Source organism: Rhinolophus hipposideros, assembly GCF_964194185.1.
Source record: "Rhinolophus hipposideros genome assembly, chromosome: 8".
In the NCBI taxonomy this organism is placed as follows: domain Eukaryota; kingdom Metazoa; phylum Chordata; class Mammalia; order Chiroptera; family Rhinolophidae; genus Rhinolophus; species Rhinolophus hipposideros.
The window spans coordinates 32,548,764-32,568,392 of NC_138054.1; the positions used below are offsets into that span (position 1 = coordinate 32,548,764).

At 35.2% G+C, this 19,629-nt stretch overlaps 1 protein-coding gene across 2 annotated transcripts; it reads right to left on the bottom strand.

Moving 5' to 3' along the window:
- Nucleotides 1-6: 6 nt before the first annotated feature.
- On the bottom strand, nt 7-17,187 carry RPF1 (ribosome production factor 1 homolog). 2 transcript variants are annotated; one of them, XM_081057242.1, is made up of 9 exons: nt 16,933-17,187; nt 15,476-15,532; nt 13,465-13,545; nt 5,556-5,651; nt 4,820-4,973; nt 2,791-2,873; nt 2,227-2,408; nt 1,904-2,030; nt 7-1,067 (listed from the first exon to the last, which is right to left on the bottom strand). In XM_081057242.1, the coding sequence occupies exons 1-9, from the start codon at nt 17,158-17,160 to the stop codon at nt 1,026-1,028; spliced, it is 1,050 nt and encodes a 349-aa protein (XP_080913368.1). In that variant the 5' UTR covers nt 17,161-17,187; the 3' UTR covers nt 7-1,025. The 2 variants fall into 2 exon arrangements, with proteins under 2 accessions (XP_080913368.1, XP_080913369.1); XM_081057243.1 differs by having other exon boundaries at nt 245-1,067; nt 2,227-2,291.
- Nucleotides 17,188-19,629: the final 2,442 nt, after the last annotated feature.

Here is a 19,629-nt window from a genome sequence, read left to right on the forward strand (position 1 = left end):
TTTTTTGCTTAATTATTGGTATTAAATACATTATTTGTTTTGAACACCTAAGATAAATGGCAATTTTCCCATTGTCGTATGGGTTAAGTTTTTAGTGTTTATTCTAAAACACTAGTGTTCAACTCTTCTCACACAACTTTATGCCATATACTTGCAAGACTACTAGAGAAATAAAGGTGAGGTGCCAACTTTCATTCTTTTAAGGGTCAGGAGGAGGCTATTAGTTTGTGTTCATGAGTTATTTATAGGCTTAACTTTGTTTTAATAAATATTTATGATAAACTCCTTTGTAGGGGTATTACCATTACACTTTAAAGTTACTTCATAACAGATGGCTCTCCTAATCAAGATAGTAAAGACTAGATGTAAGAATTGCATTAGAAGACTTAAGAATAACTTCAGAGCTTGAGACAATTCCTGAATGGAATATATAGTACAATGTAATGAGGTACACACAAAGGAGCCAGAAAAAAACACCAAAGATTAGCTTCTATAATCTACAACTTTGCTTTAAGTTCTTGGTAAACTATTTTACTTTAAAAATTTGACCCTTCTGAAAGGCTTAAGGGAATGTTAAAACATCCCAGAAACCTCTCCTCCAATCATTCAGGAAATGGAGTTAAAAAAACTAGTGCCAGATCCAAGATTAGTATGGTAGAAAACGAGTGGGTTGGTTCCACCATAATCTACCAAGCACTGTATTTTTCTCTAGCCCATGTGATCCATGAAAGTGCAAATAGGAAAGTTAGTTTGAATTTTGATTCCAACTTAAATTATTCACAATTACCCAAAATAAAAGAACTAAATTTCAGGAAACCTAAATTGCAACTTCTGAACTCTTACCAAAATGACTTTTATTTGTATTTCCTACAGAAATAGAGTGGCAATTCATGGCATTTGGTAATTTGTCCAGACATGAAAGAAGGTTTATGAAATCAGTAAATGCCATTTTAAAAAGGGTCTTCTGTCACAAATTCAAGATAGACCTGTTCAGCAAAATCCAATGCTATTCCCTCAGTCTTTCTTTATAAATGGAATTTTCTTCTACTTGTATCCATTTCCCGGGGCTGAAAGGGGAAAAAAAGTTAGTAAACAATCTTGGTAACTGCAAAAGATTGGGTTTGTTTAAAGACTGAATACTCAGTCTTCATGTCTAATATAAAAGGTATTAGAAGTTACGGTTCAAATATGTGTATGTGTGAATATATATATATATATATATACATATATATAATTTTAAAATAAAAATCACACTTAAGTGAGTAACTGTTTACTAGGTAGAAAAGAGAATATATTTTAAAATACTGACGTTTTCATTTATGACTTATGATCATCTCCCAACTTCTATAATAACTTGATAGCAATAGTTTTCCAGCATGCACCAGAATCAGGGTAACACAGGCTTATAAACAGATTGCTGGGTCCCACTCCTTAAGTTTCAGATTCAGTAGGTCTGTGTCCCAGCAATTTTCCATTTTAAATCCTTGGTGATGCTGCTGATCCCACTTTGATACCACTGATTTTTAGGATACTTCAAACGAACCAGGATTAATCACCAGACCAAACACCACATCAGCGAATGATTCTTTCTACCATGTTTTCCCGAAAATAAGACCTAGCCAGACAATCAGCTCTAATGCATCTTTTGGAGCAAAAATTAATATAATAGTTGGTCTTATTTAACTACACTGTAAGACCCGGTCTTAATACCTTAATTTTTGCTCCAAAAGATTCATTAGAGCTGATTGTCTGGCTAGGTCTTATTTTCGGGGAAATATGGTTAGTTCATGGGTGAAGAAATTCAGAAGCCTAACTTAAGACATAAACACCCAAAGCTTAGGTTTCCTTCTGATTACATACTTTTAAAATCATCTAAATGCCTTCTCAAAGAGTCAGCACATACCTTATGGACCCATTCATATTCTCCATATTTAGAATCAAAGGTTCCTTTCTGAAGAGATCTTAATTTTAAGGTAAAACGTGGTCCAAGTTCCTGAATTCCCACTTTCTTTTCACTCTTGAATATGTATCTTCAAAGACAAAAAAAGTTATGGAAATTAGTCTGCATAAACCCAAATGTTACTTCTTTAACATTATGACAGGGTTCAAACGATAATTTATTTCTCATCTACAATACCTGTCACAATACATTAGAAAACAGGTTATGTTAAAAATGTATTTCATGATTGATGTCAAAGTCCAGGGGGTTAAAAGTACCTTCCTCACCTGTGAAATCTGAAGAAGATGTAATCTCGCTGATTGTGAAATGTGGCAACCTGCCTTCCAATAAACTGAGGATTATGGGGAAAGAGAGAGGCAAACATTCGTCCAATAGAATGACCCAGCCGTGTTGTAAAATTATTCAGAATTATTTCAGGTATGTGTTCTGTAGGATCTTTGCCTCTTCTCTACAAAAATGATGAAAAATCACAATAGTGAATTAAGTTAATGGGCAAAACTATATCATTGCAATTTTAAGTTTTATAATTTATGTGACAAATTTGAAAAATTTAAAATTAATGACAACAGATGGCTTACCAATCCCATAAGATGTATCTAAAAGTATTTTAATATGCTGTGGATGGACCAAAGAAGGCTTACTAGAAAAGTAACATTTCATACTAATGAAGGCTATTACTGCCTGTCTACACATAATTCCATTATGACAGTCTCAGAAAACTGTCAGTAGATAAAACTGCTTTAATCAGGATATTAAAATTAATCAGTTACAATATCTAATTAAGCAAATACTATGAGACTGATGCCAATCAAGGAATGCATAAAACTTACCTTCATTTCTTTACGCAGACGAACACTGCTCATTTTAAAATGAGCAGTTGGTCCACTTGGCAAGTGACTCAGTATTAATCCATCTGTTCATAAAGCTAAGAACATACTAAACTGTAATCTATATCTTAAATTGTTTAAATAATTGGTCCTCCATATGCCCTCAGGCTCCTAAAATCTGTACTTAGGTGAATACGTGGTTGCATGTATCCCTCTGGGTTAATGGACATTTTCCTACCATACGCCAAACTCGAGACACAAAAGGCAACCCAAATCTTTTGTCCCTAACCCAAAACCTATTGTCCCTTTTCTCTTTTCACAATGTGAACAGCTCATGATCACTCTCACTAGGGTATTTGAGCATTCAACTAAAGTGAGTGAACTATCTAATGTCCACTATAGCAGGAATCGTTAAGACAGAACAGGGTTCTAGAGTAACTGTAGCATTGTGAACAATATAAGTTTACCTCCATGTTAGAGACCTTATAAACACTGAAAATGCACACTTTCATGTTTGTACATGTATTTGTAAGGTTAGGATATTCTGTCAACTTTGCATATCATCCCACAAAACCAGAGACTTCTAAACTCTTCTTAAAATTAAAGTTTTTAGTATTTCTCAAGAGAAGCTCTTACTTTTGGAACCACTGTACCACAAATTAAAATCAACTAATCAGTAACGATTTACTGAATGTCTACCATAAACCGAATAGTGCCACACAGTCTAAACTACAAATAAAATATAAGACACCTACCTACCTACCCAGCAGGGTTAGTAGCAGTCCAGGGCTTTAAAAATCCTGGATGCAACAAACTAAGATTTACTACCTATACAACATACCTGAAGTCTTTGTAGTTCAACTTGACTCAAATATTGAACCTTAAAAGGAGATCAGAATTGGACTGTTTTCAAGTATATCTGCATACACTAAGAGTTTTACAAAACATAGCGCCATCTTTACAATGGGATCAACACACTCCCATTCATCCAGAGTAGAAGCTATGGTTATTTTCAATTTCCTCCTACCCACTAAATCCTATTCATTGCTTTTCATAAGTTCCTCACTTTTATATCTCCTTTCCTTTACTGTTACTGTCTTAGTTGAGGGCTTTGAGATTTTTCTATCTAGGTTATTGAAACAGTATCCTGGTTGGTTTGACCTCTTCACCGTTTCAAGGACATCTAATACAGACTGGATTCTGGCCTTGGTTCTCTAAGTAATAATAAGCTATAGGACTTAGCTGTGTCATTATATCTGTACCAGTTTCTCATGTGCTAAGTGAAAAACTAGATATCTAGTTTTTGAGTCTTAACAGCCACTCTTAAACCACAGACTCACCTACAGAATAGACATCAGTATGGCACTCATGTAGCTCCAAACTACCATTTCTAACCTGTATTCCCTAAATAACTGATGGGCACTGACCACCATCTCTCATACACCACACACGTTAATCTTATCATGTATTTTTTGCCTGAGCTATTTCAAATACCTGCAATATTTTACTCATCCATTAAGGCCCACTTCAAATGTTACCTCTTTTTACAGTCAATATTAAGCTCTAAATCTCAAATCTTACTGTTACTATAGCACTTCTCATTTATTTGAGTTACAGTCGTGTAAATTCTTCCCAATTAATCTTAGCTCGTATAAGACAAATCTGTTTCTGACAGATATTAGTGCCGTCCACATAGCAGATCAGCAGTAAACATTAAAATTCTTTGCTTTATTTCCCAAAGACTCACCACAAGTTCAATTTCATGAGGCACAGCTAGAAGTATTTCTGCATCATTTACACATTGAGAAATAAAATCTTAAGGGGGTTAAGAGAGGTAAAGGTCATTTCTTACAAACTAAATCAAGGCTTGAATCCCTTCTAAAACATTCCCACTAAATTATGATTTGTGTCAAAAGCAAACTACAAAATCCAAACATTAATTCCTAAATACCTGCACTGTACAAAAAGGCTTATGTTATTGCTAATCTTTTAAACCATGCAAAATAGGAGTCCTTTAAAAAGCAAAGGATACTTGGTGTTTTACGATCTTCATTAATAACGATCAGATCTGTGAAATCTCTTGCGATGCACTGTGGAATTATTTTTTTCAGAGCCAGTCCCCTTCTGTAATAAACATGTGAGTTTGGTATGACTGTGGAGAGCTGTTCACAGAGTCGTACTGTTCTCTGTAAAACAAAATAAAAACCCTCAAAGTGAAAATAAAAATCTCACGTGATACATATTTATAAGGAAAGGAGTAATGATTATTATAAGATAATGTTAACAGAGAGCAAGGCTAGTGAAAGAATGAAATTTGAATAGTGTTTCATCCTTTACCAAAGGATGATACTCCTAAAAGCAGTGGTTCTCAACTGGGGGTGATTCTGCTCCACCAGGAGACCTTTGGCAATGTCTGGAAACATTTTTGGTGATTATGACGGGGCAGGGGATGGCTGGTACTGATATCTAGTGGACAGAGGCTAGGGATACTCACTAAACATTTTATATTGACAACCCCATAACAAAAAATTATCAGCCTGAAATGTTAATAGTATTGAGGTTGAGAAACCCTATTCTGAAGAATCATATGCACTATGTAGTGAACCTACATTGCATCACCATTATTATATTTTACTTAGCTTATTTACAGGCATCATCTAAGGCAATTAGTAATAATTTAACTCTTCTGAATAGAGTTCCTTTAAACAGTATAAGAAATGAAAGAAAATTAAGAATTCAAGAACTATACTAATTAATATATTTATTACCCCATGAGGTCTATCTGATGTTGTGATGAGAATCTTGGGAGAAGTTTGTCTGTTGAAGTAAGAAGCAAATTCATCTGTAGCTTCATCATAAGCAACCTGAGAACAGAAAGAGATAATTTTACATCAAATATGCTACTGCGCCAGGATTTTTAAAGTAGTTCTAGAAGGATTCTATGATCTACCAGCTACTGATTACCTAGCTGGTTGGAGATTTAAAGAAGGCTTAGGAGGGACTTAAGTTAATGGCACCATGAAGAAGTTGGTTGATTTCCTGTATATGGAATACAGGAATAAAACTGGAAAAAATTGTCAAAAACAATTTCAGGACATAAAATGAAATGCATTTATTCTTGAAAAATGGCTGTAGCTCTAGCCAAGAGTATCAGGAATCTTGGCTAGAGCTATTCCATTTCCCCCATCAACTTGGTTGGTGAAAATAGTAACTTTACCTGCTTCAGATCTGATGGTAGGCAAGAACCAGCAATCTTGACTCCAGAGGTGGTGGACTCAATTCGGGGGGAGTGGAGAGGGGTATTAGGGTGCGTGTGTGAAAACCCTAGCTTGGCCTGTCCAAGGTTACAGGCCCAGTTCAGGGTAGGTGTGGAAATCTAAAGGAGCCAGAAATTTAAAGGAGAGCTCTGGAAGGGAAAGAGCCATGGAGAGGCTTACATAATCTCTCCACAAATCCTTGGCTGACAGCTGCAAGAGACCTGGGAGGGAATCCGGCACGTATGAAAGGCAAGGGAGACATAAAAACTGGTTGTAACTTTGAATACATTCCTTAACCCACACACAGCTTAGCTGGCAGAAGCTATGTATGTCTTAGTGGCTCAAGGTATCTTAACCTCTATTCTAATCACTGGCAGGCCAATAAGCCACACAAACAGGAGAAATCCCTAGGGGAGAGAGTTTTTAAAAAACACAAAAAACTGGGTAGAGACATAGTGCTACTATCAGGAAGACAGATTACAGTTCTAGGCAAGTTGCTAGCACAACAACAAAAAATACCAATAACCCTTAAAAATAAAACAATCCAAAGTTACTGCAATATGTTGTCTATTATGTCCAGTTTTCAACCAAAAAACCAGGTGTGTAAAAAAAACAGGAAAATACGACCTATAATAAGGAAAAAAAGCAGTCTATAAAAATTGACTTTGGGCCCAGAGGTTGAAATTTAGTGAAAATTTCAAAGTAACTATAATAAAAATATTCAAGGAGTTGAAAATACGGACTAACAGATCGGAGATGGCAGAAAAATCAATGAACTATAAAAAATAATATCCAATCTGAATAACAGAAGTCAATCACAGAAAAAGGAGCAAAGCTGGAGAAATTTGTAGGATGATGTTAATTATTTCAGCAATGGGTGAAAGGGGAGTCCCATAAAGGGAGGTGAGAATGGGGCAAAAAAACCGTATTTGAAGAAATATGGCCGAAAACTCCCCAAATTTGATGAAAAACTCTTAACTTGGTTCTCCAAGCCCAAGAAACACCAAGTAGGATAAAAAGAAAAAATGATACTTAAACATATCAGAGAGTTTAACTTTTAGCAGTTTAAGCTAAAAGCCAAAATCGGAGAAAATTTTGAAAAAAGAGAAAAATGAATCATGTACAGCGTAACAGTAATGATTAATGGCTACTTTCTGATATACATGTTCAAATACTAAAAAAAACCCACGAATTTTATATCAGCTAAGAATTCGATATCCTACAAAACTGCCATAAATGAAGGCAAAATAAGCACATATTTTTCAGATAAACAAAAACTGAGATAATGAGCTATTAGACCTACTATAAAAAGAAAGACTTAAGGAAATCCTACAAGTTGAAAGAAAATGATACTACATAGTAACTTGAATCTAGAAGAAGGAAAGAAATGGTAAATATGAAGGTAAACACGTAAGACTGTGTGTATGTGTGTGAGTGTGCACTCTTAATTTCTTTAAAAAATAAGACTGTTTAAAGCAGTTATTACAACACTAGATTTACAACATAAACAGAAGTAGCACATACGACAATAACAGCACGAACAATAGTGGAGGAAATGAAGCTACACTAGTACAAACTTACTGTATTTCACCAGAATTGTGTTATTTTCTTGAAGCAGACTGATAAAAATGCATGTTGTAATTCCTAGAACAACCACTAAAAAAATAACTAGCTCAGAAGATCAACAATTAAAATAGCATATTAAAAAATTGTTTAATAAAAAAGGAAGCAGTCAAGGAGGAACAATAAAAATAAAGGTATAAAGTATGTTATGAAAAAAAGCAAAATGGCAGATGTTAAATCTACATAAAAATTAATAAATTTTGTCAGACTGAATAAAAAAGCAATATCCAACCGTACACTCTCTGTGACACTTTAAATTCAAAGACACAAATTGAAAGTGAAAGCATGGAAAAAAATTATACCAGGAAGATATAATCATAAATGTATATGCACATAAAAACCCCCAAAATGACATGAAGCGAAACTAAAAGAAATGGAAGAAAGGAACGATTCAACAATTATAGCTGGAGATTTCAATACTCCTCTCTCAGTAACCGATACTACACAGGCATTCAGCAAGAATAAAAGATACAAACAACAGCCAACTTGAAACAACTCTTATAACCACCTTAAAATAGCAGAATGTATATGACAGAGCATTCTCCAGAACAGATCATCGGCTAGGACATAAAACAGTCTCTTTAATTGAAAAGGACTGAAACTATGTTCCACAACCACAATGAAAATTAAATTAGAAATCAACAGCAGAAAGAAATCTGAAATCCTCAAATATTTGGAAATTACACATTTTAAAAATCAACAAGCCAAAGAAGAAATCAAGAGAAATTAGAACATATATTTTGAACAGAATGGAAATGAAAAAAAATATTAAAATTTATGGAATGTGGCTAAAGCAGTGGTCGGGAAAAACCAGAGCTTTATATGCTTATAATAGAAATAAGTATAAAATCAATAATCTAAGCTTTCATTTTTAGAAGCTATAAAAGAAGAGCATATGAAACCCTAAGTAAGCAGGGGGAAAACTAATTAAATAAAAGTACATCAAGCAAAAGACTAATGAAATTACAAGAATAAAGCAACAAATCTATTAAGAGAGATGCTAAGATTTGAACAATAATGAAAGTAAACATCTTTTTAACACTTGTGGGATATACCAAAAGTGGTACTTAGAGGGAATTTTGTGGCCTTAACTGCTCATATATTAGAAGATGAAAAATCAAATAAATAAAAACAGAATACACTCAGTGTATAAAGAAACAATAAAGGGAGATATAAATGAATTAGAAAACAAAGATTCAATAGAGAAGATCGAAGAAAAACAAGTAGTTTGAAAAGAATATCAAAATAGATATGCCATTGGTGAAAAGCCCAAATAAATAATATTAGGAATGAAAAGGGGACACTGCTGCAGTCTCACTCATGAATATAGATGTGTACCTCTTAGCAAAAGTATTAGCAAACAAAAACCATGTATAAAAAATGATAAAACATCATACCTAAACTGGACTTATCCCAAGAATGCAAAGAGGTTTAATATTAGAAAATCTATTTCATTTACTGTGCTAATGCAATAAAGGAGAAAATCTGTACACTCATCCCGTCATTGGTGGAAAAAGCATCTGATAAAGTTCTATATTCATTCATGATAAAACAAACAAAACCCAGCAAAAAATATAAATTGAATTTCCTTAAGGTATAAGAAGAATATGCCACTAATGACACAAATATTAGTGATGACACATTAGAGGCATTCTCTTTAAAATCAGGATGGCACTATTGCTTTTTCTATTTGACATTATGCTGTACATTCTAGTCAGCACAAAGTGAGAATAAAAACAAACAATGGATTGGAAGAAAAAAAACTTGCAGAAATGATTTATCTAAACATGAAAACAATATTCAGACAAATTATTAGAAATGAATGAATTTGGTAAAGTGGTTAGAAGATCACTATCCAAAAATCAACTGCATTTTTATAAATCAAATAAAACAATTTTCAGAGAGTTGTGATTTACACTAATAATAAAAAAACCTAAGATAACCAGGAATAGAGCTAACAAATTTATGTGTAAAATTTATATGAAATTATGAAATTCACTGAAATACATTTTCAGCATTTTCAGCATTTAAATAAAACAATATATACAGAGACCGCTAAACTGATTTGGGGATGCAATTTATATAAATCTATATGGAAGACCAAAAGTGCAGGAAAAGAACACTTCTAAAGATAGGCATTTGAGGATGGGGGTTGGGAGGGGCATCTTGCTCTAACAGATATCAAAACTTATCATGAAGCTAAATAATTAAAATAAAGTGTTACAGTGACAAACTGACCAATCAAGTAGAAATGCCCAGAAAAAGCCAAGCATTTATGGATATTTGATATACGACACAGCATTACAATTCACTTTGGGGAAAGGTTGCACTACTCCATAAATGGTGCTGGGCAAACTGGTTACAACAGGGATGCCAAAAAAATGTATACACATTTTAAGAGATGTTATCTATGCATTACTTTTTGAAGTTGAATTGAATTACGGCAACAATGTGTAGTATGACGTTTGCTCAAAAGATGGCATTAATCAAATGAATGCTAGCGTCACCATGTGACAGGCAGGACACTCAAAGAAAATGATGGAAGCACGGTTGTCGTTTGAGGAGCGCAACACCATTTTGAAGTGGTATTTGAAACTCGAGAACATTCTCCTGACTTAACACCCCTTGACCTCTACCTATGGGGGCCTTAAAGGATGTGGTATACCATAGAAAACCAGCTACACTGGCAGCACTTCAGGAAGAAATTGAAATGATATGCATAGCGATACAAGTGGACACTGGTCAACGTCAGTCAAGCAGTAGTTCGCTGTAATCAGAGGTGTGTGGACGCTGGTGGTAACCACTTTGAGCACCTCCTGTAATTGCAGAAGTCAGACGTGACTTGTATTCATCTTTTGTTATCGGTATATATTGTATTGAATATTACAATTTTAATAGTTTTTTCCTTTCTTAAAATGTGTATACATTTTTTTTGCACCCTCTTTATACAGTGTGGAAAGAAGACAGGGGAAGAAAGAAATTGGTTTCCTTTCTCACACCAAACAGAAAAATCAACTCCTGATGATTATGTAAATGTGAAGGGCAACACTTCAATTCTTTTAGAAAAAAAAATGAGAATATATGATCAAAGGATAAAGATTTCTCAAATATGACAAAAAGCATTAAATATTAAAAAATTTAAAAACCCAACTATATTAAGGACTTTTGTTCATCAAAAGGCATACAGAGGAAGTGCAAAGAGGATCTACAAATTGGAAAATACTTGTAACACATATAAAGGATTAGTATCCAAATTACGAAGGGAAGTTCTACAAATCAGTAAAATAATCTACAGGATAGAAACTTGGGCAAAAGACATAAGATGGCATATCTCTATTGAAAACACAACACATATATGAAAAGATGCTCAACCACATTAAGAATCAGGGAAATGCAAACTCAAACCACAATGAGTTAGCCCTTTATCACTAGTCTGAATATACCAAGCATTGGTCAGAATGTGGATGACCAAGAACAGTTCTTATGAGCGTGCAAAATGATACCACACTATTTTGCAAAACATTTGACACTATCATGTAAAGTTGAACATTTACACACCCCATGACCCAACAAATTCTCCCCTAGGTAAATATTTAGGGAATCTTTTACATATATGTAGCCTCTATATGCCTATGATCCCCAGTTTATCTCCAGTCAAGACCTTTTCCATATCTCCTCAATGACAATTCCATCCTTCTAATTGCTGAGGCTAAAAAACTCAATATCATCTTCAGATCCTCTGTCACACCCCACATTCAATCTATCAAGAAATTCTAGTAGCTTTAATTTCAAAATATATCCAGAAAAAGAAACAAAAACCAACTCAGAATCCCATCAATTCTCAACTCATTGTAACCGTCTTTGTCCAAGTCATCAGCATCATGTCTTTCCTGTATTACTTCAGTAACTTCCTAATTAGTTTGTTAACTTCCTTAATAACACTCAGTACAGCAATCAATTACTTTAGAAAATTAAGTCCAATCACATCATTCCTCTGTTCAAAACCATCAATGGCTCATTTCACTAAGTGGAAACACCAATGTCCTCACAATAGCCAACAAAGTCACTGATCTGGCCTCTCCCCTTTTCCACACCTTCCTGGCACCTCTTCTACAATTCTCCCCCCTTTCTCATTTTATTTCAGCATGCTGATTTTCTGCTTTTCCTCAAAAACATGCTGAGCATGCTCCTGCCCTAGAGCTTTTGCCCCGGCTGTTGCCCCATCCTAGAGCACATTTTACCTAAAGATGGCTAATTTTTTTTATCATCCTTCAAGTCTTTGCTAAAAATTCTTCTCAATGAAGACTACCCTGACCACTGTATATGAAATTGCAACCCTAACCAACAAAAATGGGCATGAACTAATAATTGGTGAAAAAGAAAGATGTTCAATCCCATTCGTAACAAGAGAACTGCAAATTAAAACTATACTGACATATAATTTCTCACCTATCAGACTAAAAAAATTATTTGTAATTGCAAAATCTTGAGTGAAAGTTTGAAAAGTAACAAATACCTATTTACATAATCTCAAAGTATCCCCCCAATACTTATTAATTAGTTACAAAGGGAAAAATATAGTTATAATGCAGAAACCTGGCAGATACTTTAATCAAGTGATGAAAGTTAACATAACCAATAACAGGAAAATCAACAAATCTGACTCCTAATAAGAGGCGCTGTAAAAAACAACAGTCAAAAGTACATAAATTGAATATAATCATGAGCAAACATCCAACTCATATTTAGTGAAATTCTATAAAAATATCTAGTGGGTACTCTTCAAAAATGTCAATGTCATTAAAAGTAAAGGACATCTGAGGAGCTGTTCCAAATTAAAGGAGGTTCAAGAGTCATTATAATGGAACAAAATGCATGAGCTTGGATTTTTCTTTTGCTAAAAATGACATCATTGGAATAACTGATGACAACGAATAAGCTGTAAAGATAATATTGTATGTCAATGTTAATTGTCTGATTTTGATAACTATACTGTATTTATTTAAAAAACACACATGTTTATAGGTAAAAGGGGCTTCCTTCATATTTGCCACTTACTCTCAAGCCTTTCAGACAGAATACAAATGAAAGGCAAGTGTAGCACAGTTTAACATTTAGGAAATCTGGGTGAAAGGTATATATGAATTCCTATTTTTCTATGAAGTCTGAAATTACGTCAAAATAAATAGAATGTATACACACACACAAGCTCCTATATATAAAACTGCAAACTCTACTCCAGGTAGTCCTGAATCTCCTTTACCTATTTGTTAACTCTAGTAACCCATCATCTGCTAACATATAATAAATTATTTATTTTATTATGTTCATTGTTTGTCTCTCTTCCTAGAATGTAAGCACTGGGTGGGCAGAAATTTTGTGTGTATATTTTGAGAGTGTTTTGTACACTGATGGATCCCAAGCTCCTAAAAAAGATCTCAATACATAATACACAATCAATAAACATTTTGTGGAAGACAGAATGAATGAATGACTATACCAGGGGAGACATGAAAGAATGTTGATAGCAGCATTGTTTGAAAGTAAACGTAACAAAACCAAGTTTCCTGTATAAAAATTTAAAAAGCATATACAAAATTTTTAAAACCTTGATTCTCTCATTATACGGTTGCAAAGTACTTAAAGGGAAAATGTGAAAATTAGATTATTTTGAAGTCCAGTTTTAAGAGGACACAAAAAAATAACATCAAATATTGTCCCTAGGCATCAAAATGTCTTAACAAATACTACAAAATTCTATATGAGAAGTACCAAATTTATTTAAGACTTCTATTACCTCTTCATCATTAGGGTCTACTGTGGTTTCATCATACACTCGCTGGTTGTCAATGGTCTTGGGTATAGGTTTTGGTGGAGCCTAAATTAAAAAAAAAAGGTTAAGTTGTAGAAGCATTTTACATAAATAATTTTGCATTATATTTAGGGAAGAACAACAGAAATCTGCAAACAATCTCAAAAGTCAATCTGTTCCTCATTTCAATCCACTGCTCCATAAATCCTAACACTACTGAGGAAAAGGCTTTTTTTTTTTAACACTCTAAGCAGAAACATACACATACTGAAAGAATTGCCAACATTTGATAAAATGGCTTAAAACTGGACAGATGTAACCGAGAGAAGAAACTGAGATCAAAATAACTATCCACTAAGGAAAATATCAAACAAAATGGAAAAAATTATGTAAGTACAAATACATGTAGCTTTGTTCCAATACTTCCAGAAAGCTATTCAGAAATATTTAACGATAGCTACAAATCTGTTTCTGTCTGCTGAACTAGTAATTCTAGTTTGGGAAATCTACAGTAAGGAAGAAAAGGGGGGAGCAATTTACATAAAGAAATATGTAGTATCACTATTGTTAGTAGAAATGAACAGCAAACAGGGCAAATGTCCAACAGTGTAGTGACTATGGCACGTCAACCTAATGGGATACTGTGAGAACCAGCAATCGCGCATACTCAGCTTCGACCCAAAAACTGTGTGAATGAAATGGAGCAGGAACAGAACTGTAAGCATACACTAAAATGAATTCAAAATATGTGTACTCTAGCAGAGATGACAAAATATGAGCTGATGAGCTATTCAGGATTTATTTTTCATTCCTCTATGAAATAAATATTAAGTTATAAATATTTTTTTGAAGGAGTTAGTTCTAGGAAGTCATCTTTCAGTCCAAAACCAAGAATGGTGATATTTTCAAATGATGATCAGCTATTTGCTGATCAAAATATCTATTTGCTGTAATTGACTGATTATTGAGTTAAAAAGAGACTAATATTGCTTGATAGAATTTTACAGGTCAAAATAGTCTACCATTAACAATTTCATGTTATTTAACCTAATACTAGTAAAAGAATGCATGAAAAAGCAGAGTGTTTCATTTGTATACAGTCTTTATATTTTTCCGTTCTTCAAAGACACTTAGTTGGTATCTCATCTTAAGAGACAGGAGTGGGGAAGAGTTGTTTTCAAAATTTTGCAAGTATAAATAATAACTCAGAACTACAAATAAAGTGAAATGAAATGAAAATAACTTAGCTGTGCAATAATGTGGAAGTATTTAGTACTTCTTTTCAAATTTTTCAATAGAAAGATTTTACTTCTGATCAATACAGAAAAATAGCCAAATCTTGTTTTGATGCATTTTCTCTGCTCTCTTTTTTGCCATAACAGGTATCTCACCTTCCTTCCACCCCCCATTCTCACTCTTCAGATTCACATGCTCTGTGTCAGTTCTCATACTTACATACCCAACCCTACTACATAAGAGGCTCTGTCCTGCCTTTTCTCAGCCTGGCCTGACAAAGAGCCTTTGCTTCAAGTCCTAAGAACTCCAGCTACAGGCCTATCCTAGGGAGCTTGCCCATTCCCAAAGACAGGGAGATGTGTCTCTGCCTCTTGAATACATAAAGTAAAATAAGCAAGTTGAAGTACACATCCATTTATGTGAAATTTTAAAAACATGCAAAACATCACCATTGTGTTTACAGTTAAGGGACACAAACATGCATGTTAAAGGTAATAAAGAAGTACATGGGAACAATAAAGGATAATTTCATGAGTGGTTATCTTTGGAGAGAAAAGCAATCTGGAAGCACACGAGGGGCTTTGAACATTATTTGCTAATGCATTTTTTCTTAGGCTGGATAAAGGGGAGGAAAGGAGTTTGTTATGCTATTTTTATACATCTGAAATATTTCATAATAAATTTTAAGAGAAAGTCATTCAACATAAGTATCAGGGAGCATTCCTGAATATTAGAAAGCAGATGATTACATTTCATTTACCTTATCACCAAGGGCCTCTCTTTCTTTTTTAAGTTTTTTCTTAGCTGCCAACTTTTCCTAAAGGGTTTAAAAAAAAAAGAACAATATTGAGAAACCACTAGTTATATCACACATACTGAAACCACAAATTGCCAATACTATGAATATTTACACTGAGCAACCTTTGTAATGTATTAAAATAAATATGTTGACATAGGTTTTCATACTTAAATTATTATAAAACAAATGAACTGGCCAATCACTAAGATTTCAACAAAGATCTTGCTCTTTCAAAAAAAATCAAAATTGTCAAATCTGAATATTTAAAATATCAACTTTATCTTTTACTGTAAAACCTCAAATTAAGTGAAATGTGCAAAATGTACATCTAAACGAGTTTTTGTTGTATTGTTTTACATTCCTAACAAGTTGTGTCCTAAAGAAAACCATAGCTGTGTTGGTTGCTTCTCTTGGAAAGTACTAAAAATAAATGGGAATGGGAGATGGGTTTTCAGGTTGCTTCCAAAAAACCATCACTAGTTATCCATTTATTTTATAATCAAAATATGCTTTTACAATTAAGAACTTGCAAGGTGAGTTAGGAGTGTTTGTATTGTAAATGTGTATCTTCTGGAGACTTCTGAACAGAATGCTTGATTGATCAAAGAGAAAATATTTCCCCCAGCGCTTATAAAACTCATAATCCTCAGGTCTCAGATGAGAAATTATAGTCTCAAGAAGTCTTCTAGGACACCCTTCCCCCATGCTCACACACCACAAATGGTTGGATGCTCCATGTACTCCAATAGCACTTTGGCACTTAGGATGAATAACTCCGTCTAGGGCCTCAAAAAGACTAGTAAGAGGCAGGGATGTAAGAGTATTTATTATGTGTGTGAACTTTTACGATGGTTAAGAATAAGCAAATGCTTACTTCCAACTGCAATTTAACCACAAACAAGCGCTGTGACCGTGTGTGTGTGTGTGTGTGTGTGTGTGAGTGTGTGTGTCTTCTGGTTTACCTCCCAGAACAGTACGGGGATAACGCTGTAAGGAGAAAATACACTTACTAGTAACTTTACAGGACTAATTTCGGTGAGACCTGCTGCAGGAATCATAGAAGCATCATTTTGGATTTATACATTGCCTGTATTACAGATTCTAGGTATCAATCCATGCTAGGTGGACCCGCCTAAGTGGAGAGGGAGTAATTTTCACTACTAGAAAAGCACGACTTCTTGCTTTCATTCTCAGCCGAGGACCGCCAGCTAAGAGCTTGGTAAGGAAGGGAGTCCTTGAGGCTTAGGCAAAAAGCAAGGAGAGTGGATCAAGATAAATGAGCCTCCGCCTCAATCCTTCCGGATTAATCACCACCGCCCGGGACCCCAGGCAGCGGTGACCACGCATGCGCACCCCCCCCACCTCCCACGAGCCAAGCACAGTGCGCATGCACCCTGCCGCTCCCGCCCCTCTCATACCTTCCGCCGCTGCTGCTTCCATCGCGTGAACATTAAGTGGCGCCGCTGTTTGTTCTTAATCTCCGACGTGCTGAAGCCTGGAGGAAAGGCAGCCACTTTCCGGGGTTGGACTCCGCTTTCCGTCGCCCCATCCTCAATGACTGCAGCCTCCTGAAGTTCTTCAGTAGCGGCTTTGCGTTTCAGGCCTTTCTTTCTGCTGCCGCCGCTCTTAGCCCCGGCCTCCTCCATGGGGTTTGCTCCTTCGCATCTGTACGGAAACGGAAATGGCTTGCTTTTCTGACCGTCTCTCTTAGGCTTTTACTTCCGGGGCGGGAGGGTCTTAAAGAAAAACGTGGAGAGCCAGGTGCGCTGTAGTCGTTGAAGAAGGTGCTGAAACTTAACTTTGAGGAAAGTTAAGGGGGTTGCCCAGCGGCACGGGCAGTGCAATGTTGAATTCGTGGAATCCTTTATTGAGCGTTTTCTATGTGCCGAGCCCTCAAAACATGGGAACAAAACAATCTTTGTGGTGTAGAGTTTACATTCTACTAGAAAGACCTTACATGAGCTCACAAGTAAATAGTGTGGTGAGCTGTAAAGTAATACACGGTATGGAAAAACATGAAACAGGATAAAAGTAGAGAGGGTAGAGGGGCATGTTGTGGCTTTTAAATAGACAATCAGAGTAGGCTTCGTTGAAAAGTTACATTGGGCAAAGATTTGAAGGCGGTAATGGGGTAAACTGTGCAGTTATCTGGGGGAGGAGCTGCTAATCTGAGGAAAACTCCGGGCAAAGGAACCGTACAGCTCCGAAGCTCCTAGGCAATAGCGAGCCTGGCATGGTGGGGACACACTAACGGTCAGGAGTCAGATGAGAAAGGAGAGTAAGAGGGAATGGGTTAGGGTTTTGTAAGGACTTTGGTGTTCGTTTTATGTGAGATGCAGATCTATGGGAGGATTTGAGAAAAGGAATAACATGACCTGACGTACATTTTCAAGGGATTACTCGGACTCTTCTTTTGAGAACAGACTATAGGGAGGCAAAGTGAAAGGAGGGGAGGAATGACAGTGTGTTGAACCAGGGTGATTCTAGTGGAGCTGGCGAGAAGTGATCAGATTCTTTTGAACGTTCCTGACGATTGAATGAAGGGCATGAGAGAAAGAGAAGAGTCAAAGATGACTCCAAGACGGGAACTGAGTGGGAGGATGCAGTTGCCATTGATTGAGCTGGCACAGACTTCAGGTGGAACACATTTGAAGGGTAGGATCAAGATTTCAGTTCTGGAAATGTTAGGTTTGAGACACTTATTAGTCATCTGATCGTTGATTTCAAGTAGTCAATTGGGATGTATGATTCTGCAACGGGAGAGAGAGGTGTGGGTTAGAGATCAAAACTTGGGAGTCATCAGCATGTAGATAGTATTTCAAACCACTATAGGAGTGTAGAAGGAGCAGCCCCACATGGAGAGCTGGAGAGAAAAGGAGGATCTAGTAAAGGTGCATGAGAAGGGGAAATAGAGACAAGAGTGTCATGGAAGCCAAGTGAAGAAAGTGTTTCCCCAGTGGTTAAATTGTGTTATATTTCTCATTTTAATTTTATGAAAATACCCTCCAAACAGAGACAAAAGACTTCCTTTTGGTTTACTATTAGGAGCTAATTTTCCAGAAGTTGCCTTAATTTCAAATTGCATGTTTCAGTATCGACACTGAGTGTTTTGATAATCTAATATTTTGGTGTTCATACTGCATTTCTCACCTGTTCAAGTTCTTTTAAACAGAATATTAAAAACATTAATACTAGGTATTAATTAAAACATTAATACAATATAATAAAGCCCCATAAAAACCTGTTATCAAGCCCCTAGTCCAAAATTTTGATTAGAAAACTGAAACCATTATGTTTAGAACCAAAACTAGATTTGAATTTTACAATATAATAGAAAGGGAAAAATAGTGTTGAGCTTAAAAACCACTGACATATGGGTTTGACTACAATAAATCATAAAATCTTATATAGTTTATTTAAAGAGGAATAATCAGATCAAAAGCAGCGAGGAGGAGGAGGAGGGTAAAGGGAGGAAGAAGGGAAGCAGGAGGAGACAAACTAACTTTTATCTAAAAAATATAGGCTGAAAAAATATTTTGGAAGTCTCTTCTAGACTTAATATTTTATCTCCCTACACGTAATACATTGTTTCCTCACAAGAACTCAAATTAATGCTGAAGTGGATTTAGATAGTTGTCTTAAATTTATTCAGAAGTGCTATATAAATGAGACCATAAGCTGTTTAACATAGAGACTTCCTTTTTTTTCTTTATGGCTTATTTGTAATAACAGTTGTGTGAGTTGAATGAAAGGATTTCTATGATCCAAATAAAGTCCTTTTCTGAAGAAGTCACAAAAGCATTGATCAATTCAGCAAATTTATGGTACTCAATAAATGAATAGGGTGAATGAATATGATGGGAACAGTGGGCTCTGTGTTCAAATCTTGACTCAGTCCTTTAGATGCTATAAAATCTCAATTAGATCACATAATCTCTGTGAGCCTCAATTTCTTCATCTGTTAACTGGAGCTAATTACACTGCCACATAAGTTGTTGAGATAATATATATTAAAGAAACACACACCCAGCAAATACTAACTAGCTGTTTTTATTACTTGTAAGTATAAAAGACTATGCTAAACTATAGGAAAAAAAGACATCATGTTAGCCCTC